Genomic DNA, 23,102 nt, shown 5'->3' with positions numbered 1-23,102 from the left:
CGCAAAGCAGATCGGGATCTGCAGCCACAATATTTTGCTTACAAAGAGTTTTTTTTTTTTGGTTTTTATCACCTAAAATTATCCACTTTTTCTTGTTACCTTGTCCCTGGACTATGTAAATAGTTATTTATTCCCCTCAACTTTCTGATTTGCAATCTATTTCGTCCATGCAATAGGGTTAATTTTGCTTTTATTCTCTAAACTATTCACATTTTTTTTTACTTCGTCCTTAAATTATGTAAACAACAATTTTGTTTCTTTTTTTTTTTTTTTATCCGCAACAATTTTGTTCCCTCAACTTCTTGATTTGCAATCTATTTTGTCTAGTTTGGGGGATAAAAGAAAGGAAAAAAAAAAACTCCCTTACAATATGGCTCAATGGATTACAGCAATTAGATTTGACTTTTGGTCACATAGCCCTATTAATTAATGAATTCTGCCGTACAATATTATATTCTAAATTCTGAGAGATCAAAACATTTCTATATGTTTCAAATGCTCACATTTACGAATAGATTCTTAAAGGAATTACAAGACAACACGTGGTGACATTTAAAGAACAAAAGCATATATCAAGCTCTTTATTAATGGATCCAAAGCAAAGAAACAAACTATTGGACGGATTCATTTTACATGAGGTTTTTTCTTGTAAAATATTTTACGTCGAAACAAGCTACTTATATTAGAAAAGGTGATGTTTTTCTAGAAGTTGAATGACAATGACTGATCACGTATATTCATCCGAAGGACAAGAATGCGAGTAAATTATCTCAAGAATATGCCTTAACCGTGAATCCAATTGAGAATTAAAATGGTTCATTTTTCAATTCATGAATGGAATCGGATGTGAATTGCTTTCAATTTGGTCACGATCTCTCTTAATTAAACATGTTGAAGTATATACTTATGCTTTTAGATGGAAAAGGTACATTGCAAGAAATGTGGATTTGATAAATTCAATTTTTGGCTCATTTTTACTGGTAATTTTATAAGGATTCCAATAACACTTTCTACGTCTTTATATATATTGCATGTCTTTTTTTTGAATGACAAAGAAAATTTTATTAATCAGAGGTTAAAAGGATAGAAAGTACAAAGTATCATACTTCATAACGAACAAAATGCATCACAATCGACACCCAACATGTCTGCTAATCCTGTGCTTCTAACTACCTAAGAACCAACCTAGAAACGAAACACTTTGCAACAACACAACGAATTGACAACACCCAAAAACACCCAAAAAAACAACCCCCACCCAAATCACCACCGCCCAAAAGGTCGCCAAGCAACACTATGAACACCAAACGACGCCACCAGACAATCTTCACACCAACAAAACCTGCAAGAGAAACCTTATATATATTGCATGTCATCTTTTGTCTATTATGTCTTCCTCCATTACACTATTTTATTACGATTATTTATTAGTCGTACGAATCTATAGAAATAAGAATTTTCGATTCATCATATATATGATACGATAAAACATAGAATTTGTAAATCAAATTGAGAGAAATCTGATGCAATATGCATGCATAATATATATACACAATTACTAGATTCTAAGGCTCCGTTTGGAACTTATGGAAAGGAAAAGAAAAAGGAAGGAAAATGAGAGGAAAATAGGAGAAAAAATTTACTATTCACTACCCTTGAAATCTTTATTTTCTTCTCATTTTCTCTTCTAACCAAACAATAGGAGGGAAAATTCTTTAATTTTCCTTTCTTGTCCCTGAGTTCCAAACATAGCCTAAATCTCCTAAATTTGAATAATAACATTTGCATTTTGTACCAATCCATAAAGGAAGAACTGCAGATAGAAATTCTCGGGGTGTACTGAGGGAAAAGAGCTTGTGAAGCTTCCTCCTGGTTAAAGGCGGTCAAATTATTCATCTTGCCCTTCCCTTTGTCCTCGAAACTCAAATCTTTTCAGTTTTCGCCAAAATTCAGTGCGCATGCTCGAGCAAAAGAGCATGCATAAAAGTGTCTTTTAAAAACAGCTTATGTTAATTCATTATAACAATTCACGAGAACGAGGATTGAGAATGTAAGTGTAGAGCAAAATAAAAAAACGAGAACGAAGGGCCATACAGTAATTTGTACTCCTACATATTGACTCTTGAAAAAAACTACTACTACTCCAAATGACTCTTTAGTTTTTTGAAATTTACTCCGAGCTTTCGAAGTACATAGAGCACCGAATTTTTTGTGGGACCCTTTTGTCTTAACCACATCATAATAATAACCAAAGTAACATCCAGAAACAAAAGAGGGGCAGGAAGAAGGTAGAACTCCATTGCACTATAATTTTCCACCACATGGATAATGGGCAATGATTTTGACACTCCACTTTTTGATAATCACATTCTAATATTTGTCTTTTAGTATTCTTTGCCAAGTGTATTTTGAACACTGAAAGACTAATAGTGAAGTGTGGTTATCAAAAACTGGAGTACTAAAATCAATTACCCAAAGGTTATTTAATCATTGCCTAGTTTTATAGTACATAGTGAGAGATGATATTTCACCAAGAGAAAGATGCATTATTAGAGCATCACATAAGTGTAGGTAGATTACCATGTTAGGCCCCTTTCGGCCGAGTAAAAAAGTCTATCCAAATATTTTTTTGACTTTATTTAGTTTTTTGTCCGCATTATTTAGGCCTTTTTTATATGAATTATTGGTTTGTCTCGACGAAAAAAATTCAAAAATATCATTGAAAAAACTCTCTTAAGGACAAAAATAATTCAAAATAGACAGATTTTTGGATTATTTATTTTTATTCAATCTGGTTCATAATATAAAACAAAAAGTCTGATAGAGTACGTGGCAGTCTATAAATTGACGAGCTAAACTAGAAAAAAGATGGATTTATAGTCATAATTTGGTCTACAATTTTTTGTGATGATTTGCTCTACACTAGGGGAGGGTAAAATGTGACACAATTCTCGAATCAAAGTGGTTTACCATGGAGCCAAACAGTACTTTAGATTCTAGGAAACAGAATAAAACAAAATTAAAAGGTAATAACACCTTGACTTGAGGTGCTTCTCTCTTGGGTCCCACACCCACCCACTCATCCTCTCTCTCTTATCAAATGGGGCATTAATTGCCTTTAATTGAAGTTGAGGATCTGTTGATGTTTTGGGTAATAAGTTTAGCAAATTTTATTTTGAAGAAATTAGTTGGGGATAGTTTTAATACTATAGTATTTGGTTTTTCAAATTTTTGAAAAAACTCATGTGGAAGAATTGTTAAAAAGAATTTTCAAATATAATGAAAGCAAACACTCTTGAAATGAGAAAAATATACTGTATCACTTTAGTTTCCAAATACCGTTAAATAGTTAATCTTAAAATGATTATGCTGCTAACGGTCTAATATGCGGTAGATAATCTATTAATAATACACATCTTATACCAGCCAGCAAAATTTTTTATTTATGCACACTAGCCTATGTCTTGAATGCAGTTTGTACTTGGTAGCATTTTCCATTTTTAAAAGGAACATTGATTTTTGCACTCCATGTTTTCATAAATGCACTTTAGAATTTATCTTTTAGTTCTTAAAATGACATATAACACAATTTTCAAAACATACTAAAATGAAAAAAATTTGGAGTGTATCTATTAAAAAGTGAGGTGCAAAAATTATTTTCCTTTTAGGAAACGGCAATCAAACAAAGCCCACTTTGCTCACTTGGGGTTCCGAGAAATAACCCTCTCTCAGCACGACTTCCTATGAGATCGCATTGTTCACTGGGGGGTTTCGAGAACCACCTCCTCTCTGAGCACGATTTTTTCTCCATTTATTACTTCAAAAATCTCTCTGAAAATCTTTACCAATTTTTGCCAAACAACTAATATCCTATACAATATTTAGAATTTCAATTCACTACATATAAGATTGCTCAAACTACATATGCGGTGAATTACATGGTGCTGTGCGTAATCTCAACCATTCAACTGTTTGAAAATTCGGACCATTGATTGCTGAGATCAATGGTCTAGATGTGCACAACATCCCTCAGTTCCATGGTTTACCTTGTTACCTAGCCAAAAGTAGACAAATTTTTTTTTTTCATTTATTTGTAATAACACCACTCTTATTTTTGTAGTAATTTGCAGATATCCATTCAAACTGGCTTAGCAAATTGTGATAAGATAAGACAGGTTTCGTATTTTTCCTAAAGATTTATAAATTCACAACTTGTGACAAGGAATATACTACTGTACATCTATGTTGGAAACACGAATGAGTCTTCAAAGGCCATGCGACTCAGAAAGCCGCATATATATATACCCAAATCACATACGTATAACGTATTTTTATACACTGTACTGAACTTTAAATACAAGTTTTGAGGATTTCTAAACAATAAAATATGGGATGCAAGCACTTTCAAATGCTACATAAAATATGAGATGAGACAAACAATTCATAAAGTTTATGATATAGTATAATTTTGTAATATTGAGATGAGACAAAACAAACTCCCACCTCAGCTAGAGGTGTCAAAGAAACCAGGCTGACACGGGCACGGGTTTAGACAGGCCAAGCACAAGCACAGTACTGTCTTAGACGGGCATGATACAATTCTAGACAGACGCAAAAGGGCACGGGCACGGGCACAACACAATAAATATTAAGTTGTTAGTTGTTACACAGATTTTTTTTTCAACAAAACTCGGTTGAAGATGGGCTGACACGATACGAAATACAGTTGATTCAAAATCTAAATGGTCAGCCCGGCCCGTTTGTCCTCGGCCCCAAAAATGAGCCAAGACTCGAGCATACGAATATTTTCTCTTTTAAAACATTATAGAGAGTGAACATCCGGTCACGGCAGCGACCTTCTCACTAGTAATGGATAAAGAAATTGGCCTGTGCTACCAGACATTTTACCGCCATATTCCTCTCATCTCTCTTTAGCATAGATTCTTGTTTCTTAGTGTCCCTGAATCATCTCTCTCCTTGTTGATCCTTTGTTTCTGTCATCTCTAATTCCTAGTGAATTAAGGTTTCCTTAACTAGAGCACCTCACATAAACCTGATTTGGTACCAGATTCTTTGTTGGAGGTCCTACTGTGTAACTAAATTTTGGGAATTTCTAGTTGTTTTGGCCCATCTGGGTTTTGGTTTACTGCTAAATAACATCAAAACCCCAAAATCCCTTTTGGAGTTGGAAATTTGGAATCTTGGTGTTTTGGGTTTTTTTTAAACCTTCTCTAATTTCTGGGTTATCTCCCATTTTGACTCTGAAACTAATTGGGTGGAAAAGGTAGAATCTTGTTTCACCTCCTTTTCAATCTACATGTTAGTTGTTTCTACTGACTATGTAGTTTGATGTGGTACAGCTCCTCTTCTTCCTTAAACTTTGATTTCATTTCCTTTTCAATTTGGGTCTAATACCCACATACAGTTTCTGTTGATTTGACAGTAAGGGGCTTCAGTTTTCTTCTGAAATTAGGAGAAAGGTCAGACCCAATTAAATTCGACGAGCTTTTCTGGAGTTACTTTTGTGGATGAGTTTTCTTCCTGTGATTGGGTTTGGCTTGAAGTTTGGCCATCTTCTATTGACGCTATGTTGCTGGCTTTTGTCTGTGATTTCCTTGAAATGGTACTGCGATGGTGAATTCATGGACTCTAAGTCTAGTTCACTTTGTGATTTTGTAAAGAAATGGCTGAAATTGTGGGAGAAGATCTCACACAACCACTATTACCAGTATATTGGGACCAAGAGAGTTAGAAAGACATTGTGGAGGAATCTCTTGGTCACATGGGTGGTTTTGTGGATTATAGTTTCTTTCTCTCTCTATTGGTACATGAGCTCCAAAGCTTTGGAGAAGAGGAAAGAGACCCTTGCAAGCATGTGTGAGGAGAGAGCTAGGATGTTACAGGATCAGTTTAATGTCAGCATGAATCATATACATGCCATGTCCATTTTGATCTCAACTTTCCACCATGGCATGAACCCTTCTTCTATTGATCAGGTAAACTTTGATCCTCCCTCCATCTCTTTGAAGTGTAGCATGCTAATTGGTGTTTGTTGCAACTTATATGGCTAGTTCTCCACCTGTAGTGCCTTGTTGCCTTAACTCACTGTTAGTGTGAAGCGAAATTCCATATTGCCTGGGTACCAAAGCAAGCTTGAGGGCAACCTCACTTCAATAGCTAGCTTTTGGGTTGAGTTCTACCCAAGATATCATAGTCAGGTTCCTGGGATGGGTAGAGTACGTGTCTGCCCTGCACGCAGCAGGTGCTGCCGAGAAAGCATGTTGCGAGTGAGGGACGGTGTGAACCGAAATCACACAAGCCTGGGCACAGAAGTAATGTGAAGTATATAAATGTGAGAGTGTTTCAATAGCTAGCTTTTAGGGTTGAGTTCCACCCAAGACCTTGTAACAGAGTTAGCTTACATTTAAATTCATTTTTGAGTTGTAATTGATTGATTATGAGAAAATTTTCCACACGGCATTTCAATTCATGCGTTTTTCGCAAAGTTAGAATGTTGTATTTGTATTGCGTAAGGTTAAAACAAATTAACAATGGTGCAATAGCTTGATTCAGAACAAAAATCAACTACTGTTTTGTCTGGTATATGATGTCCAATCTGACTTTTGAACCAATAGATGACTTTTGCCAGGTACACAGAACGAACTGCTTTTCAAAGGCCCCTAACAAGTGGTGTTGCATATGCCGTGAGAGTTTTGCACTCTGAAAGGGAACAATTTGAAAGGAAGCGAGGCTGGACGATTAAGAGGATGGATAATTTTGAACAAGCCCCAGCCCATAACGATGAGTTCAACCCAGAAGCACTGGAACCATCCCCAGTGGAGGAGGAATATGCTCCTGTTGTCTTTGCGCAGGATACTGTTGTACATGTGATTTCCATTGATGTGCTGTCAGGCAAGGTGAATTCTTTGTCTATTAACCTGCATATGTAATGGGTGTTTTGTGACCTTATACTGATTGATATGATCTATAGACTACAGGTTTACAGTAGAATTTTGAAATGTGTTGATTTACTCAGATCTCAATCTTTCAAGTCAAAGCTGGTTTTTACAATCATAGTCTGATTTGATACTCTTAGACCCCGTTCGTTTTAGGATTTAGGATTTGGATTTATAGGTAATGAGTGTAGAAAGAAATAGAGTACAACAACAACATAACCCATTTAGTCCCCAATCATTGGGAGTATAGGTAGAGAGAAATAGAGTACTGCTTGGAAATAGGAGTAATGATTGGAGAGAGATAGAGATAAAAATGACAGTAATGATTGGAGAGAAATAGGATAATGATTAGAATCCAAAATCCAAAACCCTTAAACGAACGGGGTTTTAGTTAGAGTTGTGAGGTGTCTTGTATTTTCTGGTATCTCAAAGTTCCAGTGTGGGAACTGTACAGAAATAGAAAGAGATGGTAGAGAGGCACTGAGGCGAGAGTTGATTGACCGTTGTAATCGTTATTGCTCCTAGTAGATTGTTCTTCCCTTCTCCTACGGATATAAGCACACTGCCCAAACTACGTACATATCATGTTCTCTTGTTTATGTCATCATTATCGTTTTTCTCTTTTTTCCGTGGAATATGAATACGTCTTGTAGCCTGACAGTTAGAACTCTCTGAAACATAGTGGCAAAAAGACACAACAATCAGTGAACTATATTACTGCGTAATTTGGTGAAGTAAAAAAAAACAGAAAAGAGAATGAAAGAAGTATAAGGTGTCTAATTATCAATTTGTACCAGCAGGAAGACCGTGAAAATGTGCTGCGTTCAAGAGCATCTGGAAAGGGGGTTCTTACTGCCCCTTTTCCACTAATCAAATCAAACCGCCTTGGTGTCATTTTAACTTTTCCTGTCTACAAGATAGATCTCCCCTCAAGTGCCACAGTGAAGGAGAGGATACAAGCAACTCATGGGTAAGTTCTCTCTTCATCAATCACAGCGTATCAGTCACTTCTTAAGGGGAATAGAGGATAGACGAAATTCTGAGGTGTAAAATGATGATAATAGTAGAAGTGTTTCATGAAATAGAATGTATCTGGGAGGAAAAAAATAAGAACTTTAGAAGTACTATTAGTCAGGAGAGTTGAAGTGCTTTCTGAGCTACCCCTAGGTGATCAGGGCAACAAGAATTTCAAGCATGCAGACATGATTTGAAAATTTAAATTGGACAATTAATTATATAATGTTTCCCTGTTGCCAAGCAGGTACCTCGGGGGTATCTTTGACATAGAATCGCTTGTGGAGAAGTTACTTCAACAACTAGCAAGCAAACAAACAATACTTGTGAATGTGTATGATATCACCAACTCTTCACACCCTATCAGCATGTATGGCTCATATGTATCTTACGATGAGCTGCTGCACGTTAGCTCGCTTAACTTTGGGGATCCATTCAGAAAACACGAGATGCGCTGCAGGTGATCTATTTTTTATCCTCTCTATTACTGATTTTAGGACTCAGAGAGATGTCGATACATATATTCTTCATGATTAAAATGCAAACTGATAAGATGGCTTACAACTACATTGTTCTTGAACCAGATTCCAACAAAAGTCGCCATGGCCACGGTTAGCAATAATGATGTCTATTGGCATCCTTGTTATTGCGTTGCTTGTGGGGTATATATTCCATGCAACGGTGAATCGAATAGCCAAAGTTGAGGAAGATTACCATGAGATGATGGAGCTCAAGAAACGAGCTGAGGCAGCTGATGTGGCGAAATCACAGGTACACTGTTGAGATCTGTAGGTTAGTCATTAAAAATTTTGTTTAGGCTTTCACCTAATATGTCTACATGGTCCTAATAGAAGTTCAACCCTTATGTAGTTCCTTGCTACTGTGTCCCATGAGATCAGAACCCCAATGAATGGTGTGCTGGGTAAGTTATTTATTAGAGAAAAAGTATTTCATCAATGCACTGTGTATTCTTTTGAGCAAATTATTGCATTTCTTTGATTCGATGAATGGAACAAACGAAGGGTTTTTTGAGTGATGTCTAAATATTTAAACTCAACAGGAATGCTGCGTATGCTTATGGACACAGATCTAGATGAAACTCAAGAAGACTATGTCAGAACGGCACAGGGCAGTGGAAAAGCTCTGGTTTCACTAATAAACGAGGTTTTGGACCAAGCAAAAATTGAATCTGGTAGGGTCGAGCTTGAGGCAGTTCAATTTGATGTGCGGGCAGCTTTGGATGATATTTTGTCACTTTTTTCTGGAAAGTCGCAGGAAAAAGGACTGGAGGTAACAATATATCTCAATTCCTGTTGTTTTCTCCAAATTTTGTTTCTTGTTCTCTATAATTTAAGCATATCATATCTAATTAGTTTCCTTTTTAAATGGAAAAAATTCTCGGGAGTGCAGCTTGCAGTTTACATCTCTGAAAACGTTCCTGAAATGCTAATTGGTGATCCATGTAGATTTCGGCAAATCATCACAAATCTCGTGAGCAATTCAATCAAAGTGAGTATGGAGAAGCTTCTCAAATTCATTTTTAATAGATGTGGAAATCATTTTCATTTAGCAAAATACTTGAGGATGGGAGATAATTATGGCCCTTAAAATGTTATCTTCCGTTTGCTATAAGTGGGATCCATAGTCATGGAATCTATTCTATCTCTGTTCTTTCCATAGTCATGGAATCTATTCTATCTCTGTTATCTCTACAACAAACTGATTTTGCTACAAGAATGTTATTGACACGAGAGGATAAAAGCATTACATGGTCAACATTTGAATCAATGTACGAATCATTTTTTCTAAGCACTATTCCATTGTGTGAAGTGTGCTGTCTGGTGAGATTTTCATCTTTCAATTATCATTGGGTTGTTAACTGAGTTGCACAAATTAAGTTATTCCGAAGGATGACTTCTTGTTTTATGAAATGGCTACTCTATGCATACTACATTATGAGGGGTTTTACTTTGCAAGATCCCTAATAATGAGCCGAGTAGTAGCTTGTTTGAGCTTGGTTTGAAAGCTTAACAAAAATATGTTCAAGCTTAGTTTTCTTATGCAACAAATCAATCTCGAACGAGCTTTTAACGAGCGAACTCGAGTGTTTTGGTTGACTTATCAGCCCTACATCTACTCTTGGCTCATTTGAGCCCATTTCTGTAATAAGAAAAAAAATATTTACTTTTTAGAGGTCAAAGTTATGTTCTGAAATGGCTACTCTATGCATACTACGTTATTAGGGATTTTACCTTGTAAGTATGTGCAGGGTAGAAGTTGGTAAACAATTTTTTCATGAGTTCGTATTACATACCTTTCTAACTTTTTTATTTATTTCACCCCACTTTATATAGAAGAAACAAAAACAAGCCACAACAGTAAAAATGTGCGAGACTTGATGCCATTGCAAAACAAAATTTTGTTTCATATAATATTTCTTCATTATTAATATAAGATAAGATATCAATCATATTATATTTAGGATAGAATTTAAAAGTTTTTATAAAAAATAAAAGATGGTTAAAGATATTGTTATACTGTCTACGGAAAATCTCGAATTTGGATCCCAAATTGACGGCTAACTTTTTTTCTGTATTTCACCCCACTTTATATAGAAAAAACAGAAACAAGCCACAATTTCATATGAGTTTGTTTTACATCCCTTTCTGTGCGACCAGCTAGGAAACTGATTATCTTTACTTTTGGCAGTTCACTGAGAAGGGGCACATTTTCGTTACAGTCCATCTTGCAGAGGAGGTGATGGAATCCCTAGAAACTGAGACATTATCATTGTCAGAGAACACCTTGAGTGGACTTCCGGTGGCAGATAGGCGCCAGAGCTGGGGAGGGTTTAGAACTTTAAGTCAAGATGAACCCACTTCTCCTCGGTCATCATTGGCCTCTGACCTCATCAATCTAATCGTATCCGTAGAGGATACAGGTGGGGGTATACCTTTAGAAGCTCGACCTCGCGTATTCACTCCCTTCATGCAGGTGGGCCCCTCAATCTCCCGAATGCATGGAGGGACAGGAATTGGGCTGAGCATAAGCAAGTTTTTGGTGGGCCTCATGAACGGTGAAATTGGGTTTTCAAGTGTACACAAGATTGGGTCCACCTTCAGTTTCACTGCTGTATTCACCAACGGCTGTTCCAATACCAGCGAGACTAAAGACCAGCAAATAAATCACCAGTCTAACTCAGTTTCTTCCGAATTTCGGGGAATGGCAGCTGTACTTGTGGACCCCAGACCAGTCCGGGCCAAGGTGTCCAGATACCACATCCAGCGGCTTGGAATTCATGTTGAAGTGGTTCCCAATTTAGATCAGGATTTCTCCAGGATTGGAAGTGGAAATACAGTTATCAACATGGTCCTCATAGAACAAGAAGTTTGGAACAAGGACTTGGGCTCGTCATCTCTCTTTGTAAATAAATTACAGCAACTCGTGCCTCCGAAATTATTCCTTCTTTCTAACTCTCTCTACCTTAGTAGAAGTGGTAGTTTGAGAATTTCTGGGAATTATACTTCTCCGACTGTAATCATGAAGCCCCTGAGAGCAAGTATGCTGGCTGCATCTCTACAAAGAGCCATGGGTGTTGGGACCAAAGGGAGTTCCCTCAATGGAGAGCTCTCGGGTCCCTTTCTTGGGAATCTGCTTTTGGGGAGGAAAATTTTAGTTGTGGATGACAATAAAGTAAACCTCGTAGTAGCTGCTGCCGCCTTGAAGAAATATGGAGCTGATGTGGTCTGTGTAGGTAGTGGGAAGAAGGCGATCTCACTGTTAAAGCCCCCCCACAAATTTGATGCCTGCTTCATGGATATTCAGATGCCAGAAGTAGATGGGTATGCACCTCATTATCAAAATTTAAAAAACAGTGTCTTAGGGTATAAGAGCCTTTGGAGAAATTCTTCAATTTCCTTCAATTTTACCTGCTGAGTAGGGTGCATAATTAGTTCGTAATGTTTTGACTCTTGTCATTCAACAGATCTACGGGTAATGTGTTAAAATGAATTGTGAGTACTAATGTGTTCGTAAGACCACTAAGTGCCATTTTCCTCTGTTTCAGGTTTGAAGCTACAAAAAGAATTCGAGACATGGAACTCAACATCAAAAACTCCATCGAACGCGGAGAGCAGTCGGTAGAAGCTTACGAGAACGTTTCTGATTGGCACGTGCCAATCTTGGCTATGACTGCAGATGTAATCCAGGCTACACACGAGGAGTGCCTGAGGTGGGGAATGGATGGGTATGTTTCCAAACCCTTTGAAGCCGAACAGCCTTATCGGGAAGTTTCTCGCTTTCTCCGTACTCCATCAGATCATATCTCGTAGGAATGAATTCGCGAGAAATGACACAAGCACAAGTGCGTGTTGTTCATACTTTGGAATGCTAAAAAATGGGCTTTCTGTATTTTTGCCAGTGGTGAGTTTCTGTAGTCGTTATGAAAGTTGGTTTTTAAATGCTCTCTCGCCTTTGGAAAATAGTTGTTTTTTCAGTTCTACTTTCATTACAGTTTTGACATTGGGTATTAGGCCAAGTTCTACAATTGTTTTTCAAGACTTATGTGTAGGCTAAGAAAGGTGACCCTAATAGTTTACTTCTGTGCTGCAGGATACAGGAAAACTGTTTGTTTCTACACCAGAATGTACCTAAAATCAATCCTCTTTATAGGTAAGGGTTCCACTTGGTAGCAGACGCAAATTCTTTTGTTATCTCTTCCCTTTTCTGATCTCATACTTCTAGCATTCAGAGGAGACTAAAGGCTTGGAGGGTTCTGGATTTTGGTGAAACGTAGAAGTTCTGCATTTGTATCATAGAGATTGTTTTAGTGGTTAGATAGGATGAAATATACTGTCTCTGAAACCGAGAATTGTCGGTTGTGCATATAAGAATAAACATGAATCATACACACCACAGTAACCCATTTTTCTCTTTTAGTTTTGTTCCCAACAGTGCAAAAAGTTTGTTCAGCTAGGAATTGACTGTAACTATCTCAGGGAGCGGATACGACAATTTTGGCTGGTTTGTACAATTATTGAAGTATCAGCATGACTTATTATGGCTATTTTTTCTGCTATACTTTCCAGTGCGATTTCATTGTGAGTAACATGCTGTTTGACTCTGAGAAGCCATTGTGACTTGGTGCTTGTTAATCTTTGACTTTTGACTGTTTTTTTCTTTCTAGATTTTGTTTTGAATATGGATTCATTTGTATAACCAGATATGAGCATCCCATCGGATTAGGCTACATATGTGTGTGTGTAAGGGAATGACATGTTGAGTGTTGAGTAAATTGGGAGTGGTTTGTTGTTATATTTGAAAAGCGAGAAACGAGCAAGTTTTCCAGAACTGGAAAACTCCCCGATCGTGGCTTCGTCTGTGGCAGTTCAAGCAGAAAGTCTCTATGGAAGGAGGTGTCTAACCCTTTGAATAAGGGTAGACCTGCTAGTGAATTGCTTCGCCGCAACCTAACCTCTCAGAAATAGGTTTGCACCCCAAGCGTAGGGCTAGGTCGTTGAAAGCATAATAACCGGTAAGACCGGAATCGTTCCCACAGAGAAATCTTCTTTAGCAAATTTGGATTAGATGTTGCGTAAAGATTGCGGCGTTCAAGCGGCCAACTTTGGAGTTTTGATTCGATTGACGAAATTAAACTTGGAAATAAACTAGGTTAGAAATGGTCGAGTCAAAGGGATTGATTTACCCACGACTTAGCCATCAAACGGTTTCTTCATCTAACTCATGAGTGAACCGAAACCGTCCGGATTCCACTAGAAGAATTAAAAGCTGAAGACTACTTATAACTTAACTCAAAGCCCTAATTCAAATTGAACTCATTTAACGCAAGTGAGAGACGAAAAAAGATCGTTCGCACGCGTAGGATTATCAAGCTCGTAGCACAAGGCGATAGACTTCATTGATCAAAGAAGCCACCAATCCCCATGATCAAAGCTAGAAATCATGGGTTTAATTCATTCAAAACCTTGAGATTAAGCTAAAGTTAAGAGAAACCATTTAATGGACTAATCCATAGGGTGAACCTCACCCCATGACCGAACCGATTATCTACTCACTCATAATAAAAAGACTAGAAAGCATGCTAAGAAATGAAAACGTGATTAACCGATGAAAACGAAAATAAACTTGATTTATAAGAAGATCTAACAAGCAGCTACAACATTAATACATGAGAAAACATCAAAACACTTAAACTTACTTGAGTTCTTGAAGATTGAAAGCTTAAAAAGCTAAGAACACAACATGAAAATCCTAGAAAGCAAGAAAAAGACTTAGGCCTAAAAACTAACTAATGGCCATCTCTTCCATAAATGGCATACAAGACTATTTATAGGCTTTACAAAATCAGCCTTACAATGGACAAAAAGGCCCCCAAAATATCCCAAAAACATACTAGAAGTAGAAACTTTCCATTTATGGAAGGTTGAAATATTCAGCAAAAAAGGTGCTGGCCGAAGGGCATTGGTACCAATACCTAAAAAATGAGGTATTGGTACCAATCCAACTGTCTTCTAATTCGGCATGATGGTACCAATACCTAAAAAATGAGGTATTGGTACCTCTGTGTGAAAACAGCAGAACAGGGTCAGCTTGGGCCATTATGCCTTGTCGTGCCCCGACGGCCTTCCAATGCTTCATTACATGATCAACGGGACTTGGCGGAGGTATGCCTTATGGCCTTGGAGTCTCGGATACCCTCGAGGGCCATCCTCGATGCATATGCCTTGCTTGAACCACTTTGGCACGTTTCTTGCCAACCTTAACCTCCGGCCAATCTCCGAGGCTTCTTGTGGCACCGTTAGGCTTCGGTGACAATAAAATGAGTACCGGCGGGCACTTGGACACTTGGTTCATCCCGGAACGTTTATTGGCATCAAAACTGCCTTATTAGCACGTTTTACCTGAAATACACAAAAACGTACCTTACGTGCAATATCGCATAAAAACGACAATATATATGTACAAACACAACATACTAGAGGACTTAAGCACCAAGAATATGCATTATTGGGTGCTTATCACACCCCCCAACTTGAACTTTGCTAGTCCCTAGCAAACTAAAACAAAATGTATTTAACTAAACTATGCAATCCTTCCGAGATTTAAGATACAAAAACTATGCTCAATTACTACAACTAGGCAAGAGTCCAAAACACCCCTTCAAATCTGACCATATGCAATCCACGCACAAACATGCCATGAACTAGGATGAACAAACTTTGCCATATTAGAGTAGTCAAGCATGCGTGCACCACAATGAGTTTCAACTCCAAAACTCACAAGGATAACGCTCTTATTCGACTTTTCACACAGTGAGATACAAGATACATCCCATGTCAAGCGCTAGCGAGTAAATGTAATAGCTAGAGACAAAAAGCTACGCATGCTATCAAAAGAGCGCTAAGAACGAAAGGAAAGCTAATTATTGACAAGTATGGAAAGACTAGGAATATCACAACTTAAGTAATAATAGATATCGACTATGCATCAAACGGAGTTAATTAGCATACAAAAGATCAACGGAGGACTTTATTAGCTTATAACGACCTTGGATACAAAGGGAAAGGGACTACAAAAATGTAGTGGCCATATACTTGCACGGTTCATCTACCCTTGGCCACTACCAACCGTAAACTACCCAAGGCATGGCCACATATCGGCCAAACACCAAACAAAGTTATGAAAAAGAAATTAAGAAAAACTACTTCCACCGACTCAACAACACATAGTCATCATCTTCATCCGGCTCCTCATGGTATTGAGCCTCGAGCTCCCCCTTTCCATCGGACTCTTCCTCATCCGGAATGTAAGCTAGCCCGGAGGTCACACCAATCCTCTTATCATAGTATTCAACCCTCTTTCGAATATGATTTTGCTCTTTCATAGCATCTCTTTGATTTTTCTTTTCTTTGAGGAATAGGGTCATTTGAATTGAGATTTGTAGTGAGAGAGATTGAGGAGCCAATTTTGAGGGCTTTGGAGAAGGAGATGAAAATTTGGGATTTTACCTTTTGTAGTGGGAGAGGAGAGATAGAGAATCATATACCAATTCATTGCCTTTTTACATCCCAACCATCACATTCACACCACTCCAAACTTCCTTGAATCTTTGAAAACCATTGACACACAACCCTCCAAACATCCGGTTGCCTAAGTTTGAACAATGGAAGAGACTCGGACTATGGTTCAAAACAAGGACGATGAGACTCTTATGTGGTTTAATCAAACAAAAATGCCTTGAATCATTTCCTAAGTATGCTAGCAACTCCAACAAGATGCATGAAAGATATAAACACTACTTAAGCATGCACAAAAGGTGTTATTTACGCAAGTGCGGAATAGGAGAACGAAAAGCATGGGATGCTTATGAAACGAATCTCCACTCTAGTGATGCATAACACTTGACTTGACTTTTAGGCTCAACTTGTTCATCAACATTCATATATATGCATATGACATAGATTCAAACACAAAATCAAATTCGATGGGATACACGACTCTTGCCATATTGACATAATTGAGCATAATTAAAGTATCTATCAAGAGAAATTACTACTAAGAAGGGAGGATTGCACAAAAAATTTGAAAATTTTACCAAAAACAGAAAAATTAGACAAGTCTCATAAACATATATATAACATATATATCCCTCCCCCCAACTTAAATGATGCTATGTCCTCATAGCATGGAGAACAACAGTATTGAGAGGGAAAGAACAAAAGATTGTACCTCTGGAGGGAATGTCAACCCCCATATACCTCGACCAAGTTGGAGGCTTTCTTGTCATAGCTTCCCTTCGTCATTGGAATTGCTTCCAAGGCTCACTCTTTCGGCTCCTCCATCGGAACCATAGCTAGTCACACAAGGTCATCGCTGGGGCTTTCTTGGTCTTACAACCGCGACACATAATCGCACCCATGCTTAGGGCTCCTGAATGCCTCACTCACCATAGCTTTTAGACCTAAACCACCAAGGCTGGTGTGGTAGCATGCTTACCCTGCAAAAGACTTAAGAACCAACTACCTACTAAGAAGCAAATGACATTAGTACCACCCGGCTCATGTTATCCGGCCCTAACAACTGACAAGTAAAATTAAATCCACCAAATCGTCACGTGATTGAACGGGTACTACTTTTCTCCCCATTTCTCACTCAAAGCATCGTAGAGCAAGTCATGCAACAACTTCAAGTTCGAAACGGGTGGCTATACCGGACCATCAAAAGAGCAAAAGAAAAGAGATAAAGAGAGGGAGAGAAAGAAAGAGTGTTCAGCCACACGTGGGCTTCGAACATTTATCACATCATCAAAAGTCATCACAATGAACATACCACCCAACTCTAAACTCTTTGTCAAGAATTGAATTCGACCATGCCACAAAAATAAATACTTTGAGTACCGCAATTGCCGAATTCGTTTTAAAAACTTAAGTTCTACCAAGTGCGCATTCCAAACTAGATTGATTTTCAACGAGTTGACAAAATCCACAATAAAAGGATGGTAAACGAAATCAAATTTATCAACACCTACAAAATCAATCAATTTGACTTTTAAAAGCTCTTGCACTTGGGGAGACTCGATAGGAGGGGTGGCATCGTCTAGACCTGAGAGTATTGAATGGTTCAAAATTTCTATGGAAGGTATCTCCTCAAAGGAAGGAGACAAACTCTCGGGTCTAGACACATTCTTCCCATCCTGCTCATTCAGCAGAGCATTCAAGAAGTCTACCTCCGCATTCGTTTCCTCAAAAATGAGAAATTTCTCCCCCGAATTGTCACACAAAGGGGGATCAACAGGGGGAGAACACTGGATATCAGGCTCATCAGCCGGCACATCACTCCATACTGACTCTGCAGAGCTTTCACAATCTAAACGAACATTTTCAACAAAGCTATGTGGCTCAATTTCCTCTTCCATGACATTTGAGTTGGACTCTTGACAATGTTTAACAAAAACCCTAGATTGCACAGTTTGAGCCAAATGATCAAAGAAATCCAAGGCTTGAGCAGGTTCTTTTTCAAAAAGTTTGCCATTGCATATCATGTCTAAGAATCGTTGACTCTTTTGAGAAAGTCCATTATAAAAATAGTTAGCAATTTCAAAATTTTCAAAGCCATGATTCGGAACCGCAATGAGCAAGTCCTTGTATCTTCCCCAACATGCATAAAATGACTCATTCACTCTTTCAACAAAAGTTTGAATTTGATTCTTCAGATCAAACCAATTAGTGATGGTCATACGACTTTTAAAAACATTGGTGTCATGAGTGGCTATGCAAGGGGGTGGGAAAGTTTGATTGGGACAAAGGTACTCCCGCAAAGTCTTGTGGGGTGTTTCCCAATTTGCTGCCACCATTCTATTAGATAGATAAGACATAAAGTAAACAGGCTAGAGGGGCTATACCGCCACCTCTTTCTCAAAACAGTTTCGTGGGGTTAAGCCACCACCACATATATACACAACAAAAGAAAAGGCAATTGATGCTCAATCTAGCTTCGTTACACCTCAAGTCGAATTGGTGGCTCGGTTAGAGGTATCCGCTAAGTCGAGTTCAAATTACACAAAGGAGAAACAAAATAAACGGAGTACTTACAGTGGTTTGTCGAACCTCCAAATAAGCTATATTAAGAATTTCCCCGGCAACGGCGCCAAAAATGCTTCGCCGCAACCTAACCTCTCAGAAATAGGTTTGCACCCCAAGCGTAGGGCTAGGTCGTTGAAAGCATAATAACCGGTAAGACCGGAATCGTTCCCACAGAGAAATCTTCTTTAGCAAATTTGGATTAGATGTTGCGTAAAGATTGCGGCGTTCAAGCGGCCAACTTTGGAGTTTTGATTCGATTGACGAAATTAAACTTGGAAATAAACTAGGTTAGAAATGGTCGAGTCAAAGGGATTGATTTACCCACGACTTAGCCATCAAACGGTTTCTTCATCTAACTCATGAGTGAACCGAAACCGTCCGGATTCCACTAGAAGAATTAAAAGCTGAAGACTACTTATAACTTAACTCAAAGCCCTAATTCAAATTGAACTCATTTAACGCAAGTGAGAGACGAAAAAAGATCGTTCGCACGCGTAGGATTATCAAGCTCGTAGCACAAGGCGATAGACTTCATTGATCAAAGAAGCCACCAATCCCCATGATCAAAGCTAGAAATCATGGGTTTAATTCATTCAAAACCTTGAGATTAAGCTAAAGTTAAGAGAAACCATTTAATGGACTAATCCATAGGGTGAACCTCACCCCATGACCGAACCGATTATCTACTCACTCATAATAAAAAGACTAGAAAGCATGCTAAGAAATGAAAACGTGATTAACCGATGAAAACGAAAATAAACTTGATTTATAAGAAGATCTAACAAGCAGCTACAACATTAATACATGAGAAAACATCAAAACACTTAAACTTACTTGAGTTCTTGAAGATTGAAAGCTTAAAAAGCTAAGAACACAACATGAAAATCCTAGAAAGCAAGAAAAAGACTTAGGCCTAAAAACTAACTAATGGCCATCTCTTCCATAAATGGCATACAAGACTATTTATAGGCTTTACAAAATCAGCCTTACAATGGACAAAAAGGCCCCCAAAATATCCCAAAAACATACTAGAAGTAGAAACTTTCCATTTATGGAAGGTTGAAATATTCAGCAAAAAAGGTGCTGGCCGAAGGGCATTGGTACCAATACCTAAAAAATGAGGTATTGGTACCAATCCAACTGTCTTCTAATTCGGCATGATGGTACCAATACCTAAAAAATGAGGTATTGGTACCTCTGTGTGAAAACAGCAGAACAGGGTCAGCTTGGGCCATTATGCCTTGTCGTGCCCCGACGGCCTTCCAATGCTTCATTACATGATCAACGGGACTTGGCGGAGGTATGCCTTATGGCCTTGGAGTCTCGGATACCCTCGAGGGCCATCCTCGATGCATATGCCTTGCTTGAACCACTTTGGCACGTTTCTTGCCAACCTTAACCTCCGGCCAATCTCCGAGGCTTCTTGTGGCACCGTTAGGCTTCGGTGACAATAAAATGAGTACCGGCGGGCACTTGGACACTTGGTTCATCCCGGAACGTTTATTGGCATCAAAACTGCCTTATTAGCACGTTTTACCTGAAATACACAAAAACGTACCTTACGTGCAATATCGCATAAAAACGACAATATATATGTACAAACACAACATACTAGAGGACTTAAGCACCAAGAATATGCATTATTGGGTGCTTATCATGAATCCAGAGCGAGGGATACTCCCCTTCACCCCTCTTGGTCTACCCCTCCAGTAAACTCCATCAAGATTAATTATGATGATTCGCGAATAGTGGAGTCCCAGTCGGGGTTCGCAGGAATTGCGGTTCGTAACGACTCCAGATTGCTTCTTTGATGGTAGAACAGTGATATCTCGGGTCCCTCGGCTATGACCTGCGAACTGCGAAGCGAGCCTTGAGAGAAGCACGCTTGATGGCAAAGGCTCAGCAATTATTAGGAATTCAAGTGGAGAATAACAAGAAGCAATGTCTCATCTCTGTGTGTATCCGAACTAGTTCCCCCATGGGAGTGTGGGGTGATCATCCAGGACATCAGGATGAAGGGCGGAGCTATGTTGGAGCCTTGGGGGCCCGCTTCCTATCCGACACCGAGTTTTAAAATTTATATTTTTTATATATTGGATTTTGAATATTATCGATAATTATTCATGTATAGATACTTATAATCTTAATAATTTTGGTTTGATAGTTATCAAAAAATTGTAATAATCTTGGTTTGATTTAATAAAAAATCAGTTATTTTACATTCTTATTTCTCAATTTCTTTCATAAATAAAAAATAAACACGTGATTGTTGAAGCAGCCCAAAGAAAAAAGCAAAATGATTGATATACTTTAACTGCATTAGACTAGAATTATTTTAATGTATTGGAAAGCAAAAACTTTATGATATAATAAGTATACGTTTTGAAATTACATTAGTTCGCTCGCCCAACGTTTTTAAATGAAAATCTAACATCCGCCCATTCAAATTTTTTTTTTTCAAAAGTTTCATATGCTTAGGATTGTATGCATCCATACAAAAAATTAATATCAGATTTAATATTTTATATTTCCTATACAATTTTAAGAGCAATTTTTAATTGTCTATATCTCTCAATTAATATTATTTTTTATGTTTTTGAAAACATTGTTTTATAGAAATAATTGAATTATATCAAACAAGATTCATATTGTATATTTTAAACAATATACATTGAGAGATATAGACTATTAAAATTTTTACATAAAATCGTAGAGGACCAAGAACTTAGGACGGAGGGAGTATGTGAGACTGAGCCGGCCGAAGGCCAAAGCCAAGTCAAAACCCACGCATGCATGTGCGTAGTGTCCAATGCTGTTTCGTTGGTGACAGTGGTTTGCTCGGCAGGGCTGCGTTGATTGGTGTGTTCGGGCGGCTAGGTTTTCTTTTGTTTGGTTTATTGGGTTTTTTTTGTTTTTGGGCTTGGCCCTTTAGGCATTCGGGTTTGTCCCGAGGGGTGTTCCGGACGTGGTCCCAATAGGTGTGGGATTGTTCCAACGGGTGTTCCCTTGGTTGTCTTCTTGTTAACCTCGGGTTTGGGTTTCGGATGGACATAAGATTATTCTTAACTTTATAGCTCGAATGAGTCTCAAGCAGAACTGGCCCCACAAGACCCCGGGCTTGAGTAACCGCTCACCGTGGGGGCAACCAAAAAAACCAATGTAACCTCGATCTTGTTTATTTATAGTTGTATGCCCTTTTATTTTCTACGACTTAATAGTAAGTGGGCAACCAAGCTTGGGGTCGAGCTTGGACAACCCAAACATTGGGGCCGACATTGGTCTCGAATTAAGGATATTATGCCATCATTCCTTACTCTATTAATCTTTGTAACAATTTCAAAGATGAAAATCGCTTGTCGCTGGACTTTGTGGGCAATCTCATGCACCTGCTACCGCTGGCACTGCCATTCCTTTCTAAGTAATTTGTTGGTGTTTTTCTTTTCTTGGATGCATCCCGTTGAGTTTTCTTTCTCCTCATTGAAATTTTTAGCAGCAGCTACTCCTATAAGCTTAGGCCAGATCGATGAGTCATTTAAGAGTCCAGACTCCCCTGTTGTCGTATAGAATGATGGGTATACAAGAACATGATGAGAGCAGAACATGAAGATGGTGCACAATTTTGTGAAATATAGGTAGCGGTTATGAATGATTCGATGGAAAGCCAAGAATATTGTGTCTTTTTTCATTTCTAGGTTATCAGTTTGGCCTAACTTCTTTATGACTTTTTTGCACGGTGTTGTTGGTTGTTTTCTCGTGTTAAATTCTGACATCATATATATTTTCGTATCGATGAGACAAATCGAAAAAGTATAAAGATATAAACTAAAGTTGAAAAGAGTTCATATAAAGACTACAAAAAGTCAGTCTATATGGAAAATACTAGACGGACTTTTTAACATCTTCGATTTGTCTCATAGAGTCGAAAAATATGGTGTAAATATTTAACCCAAATCTAGTAATGAATAAGAGAAAATAACCAAAATCCATGCGGTAAAGTCACAAAAGAGTTTAGGCCACAGTCGCCAGTGTCCCATCATTTAGTATCGATGATTTGAAGATTTTTATTTTTGATCAGCAGATGATTTGAAGATTGCTTTATTTGACTGGATGAATTATTGAAAAATGAATTTTTCCTATCTGCTGAGTATTTCATGCATGGGTTACGTTGAGTATTTGAAGAGTTTGTTTTTTTTTTTTTGGGAAACAGAATATTATTTTCAAAAACATGTGGGGACTTCTTGCATTGAGCTTTTAGATAGAACACAACCTTCGGTTAAGAACTCTTGCATCCACCTTCCAGCATAGCAAGAAATGATAACAAAAGCCAAAAAATGGCTTGAAACCGACCAAGTTGCGAACCCGCTGCACTACACGTGTAGTGCAACCAATCCGGCCGTCCATCACGGCAATGGACTGTTTGGATTTATAGGAGCTCGGATTAAATCCGAACCGTTTGTGCCGAGATGGACAGCCGGATCAGCTACACTACATTGCGGCTGGTGCACTACAACGTTTCCCATCCCCAAAGTGC

The 23,102-nt window shown here is 38.2% G+C and overlaps 1 protein-coding gene across 2 annotated transcripts; it reads left to right on the top strand.

The window, feature by feature from the left end:
• Positions 1–4,821: 4,821 nt before the first annotated feature.
• On the top strand, positions 4,822–13,046 carry LOC131310141 (histidine kinase 3). 2 transcript variants are annotated; one of them, XM_058336983.1, is made up of 11 exons: positions 4,822–5,996; positions 6,636–6,917; positions 7,757–7,926; positions 8,218–8,430; positions 8,555–8,741; positions 8,841–8,892; positions 9,031–9,260; positions 9,381–9,479; positions 10,680–11,812; positions 12,037–12,392; positions 12,582–13,046. In XM_058336983.1, the coding sequence occupies exons 1-10, from the start codon at positions 5,529–5,531 to the stop codon at positions 12,299–12,301; spliced, it is 3,099 nt and encodes a 1,032-aa protein (XP_058192966.1). In that variant the 5' UTR covers positions 4,822–5,528; the 3' UTR covers positions 12,302–12,392; positions 12,582–13,046. The 2 variants fall into 2 exon arrangements, with proteins under 2 accessions (XP_058192966.1, XP_058192964.1); XM_058336981.1 differs by having other exon boundaries at positions 7,754–7,926.
• The last annotated feature ends 10,056 nt before the right edge of the window (positions 13,047–23,102 follow it).

The sequence above is a fragment of the Rhododendron vialii genome, chromosome 12a (assembly GCF_030253575.1).
Source record: "Rhododendron vialii isolate Sample 1 chromosome 12a, ASM3025357v1".
NCBI classification, from domain to species: domain Eukaryota; kingdom Viridiplantae; phylum Streptophyta; class Magnoliopsida; order Ericales; family Ericaceae; genus Rhododendron; species Rhododendron vialii.
This window is presented reverse-complemented; position numbering and strand designations above follow the sequence as displayed.

Bases quoted from the DNA above. Each gene is read 5' to 3' on its own strand.
- LOC131310141 (XM_058336981.1), top strand. From the start codon at position 5,529: ATGAGTTTTCTTCCTGTGATTGGGTTTGGCTTGAAGTTTGGCCATCTT. The intron at 9,261-9,380 runs GTAACAATATAT...TCGGGAGTGCAG, and splicing joins CGCAGGAAAAAGGACTGGAG to CTTGCAGTTTACATCTCTGA. The intron at 9,480-10,679 runs GTGAGTATGGAG...TACTTTTGGCAG, and splicing joins TCGTGAGCAATTCAATCAAA to TTCACTGAGAAGGGGCACAT.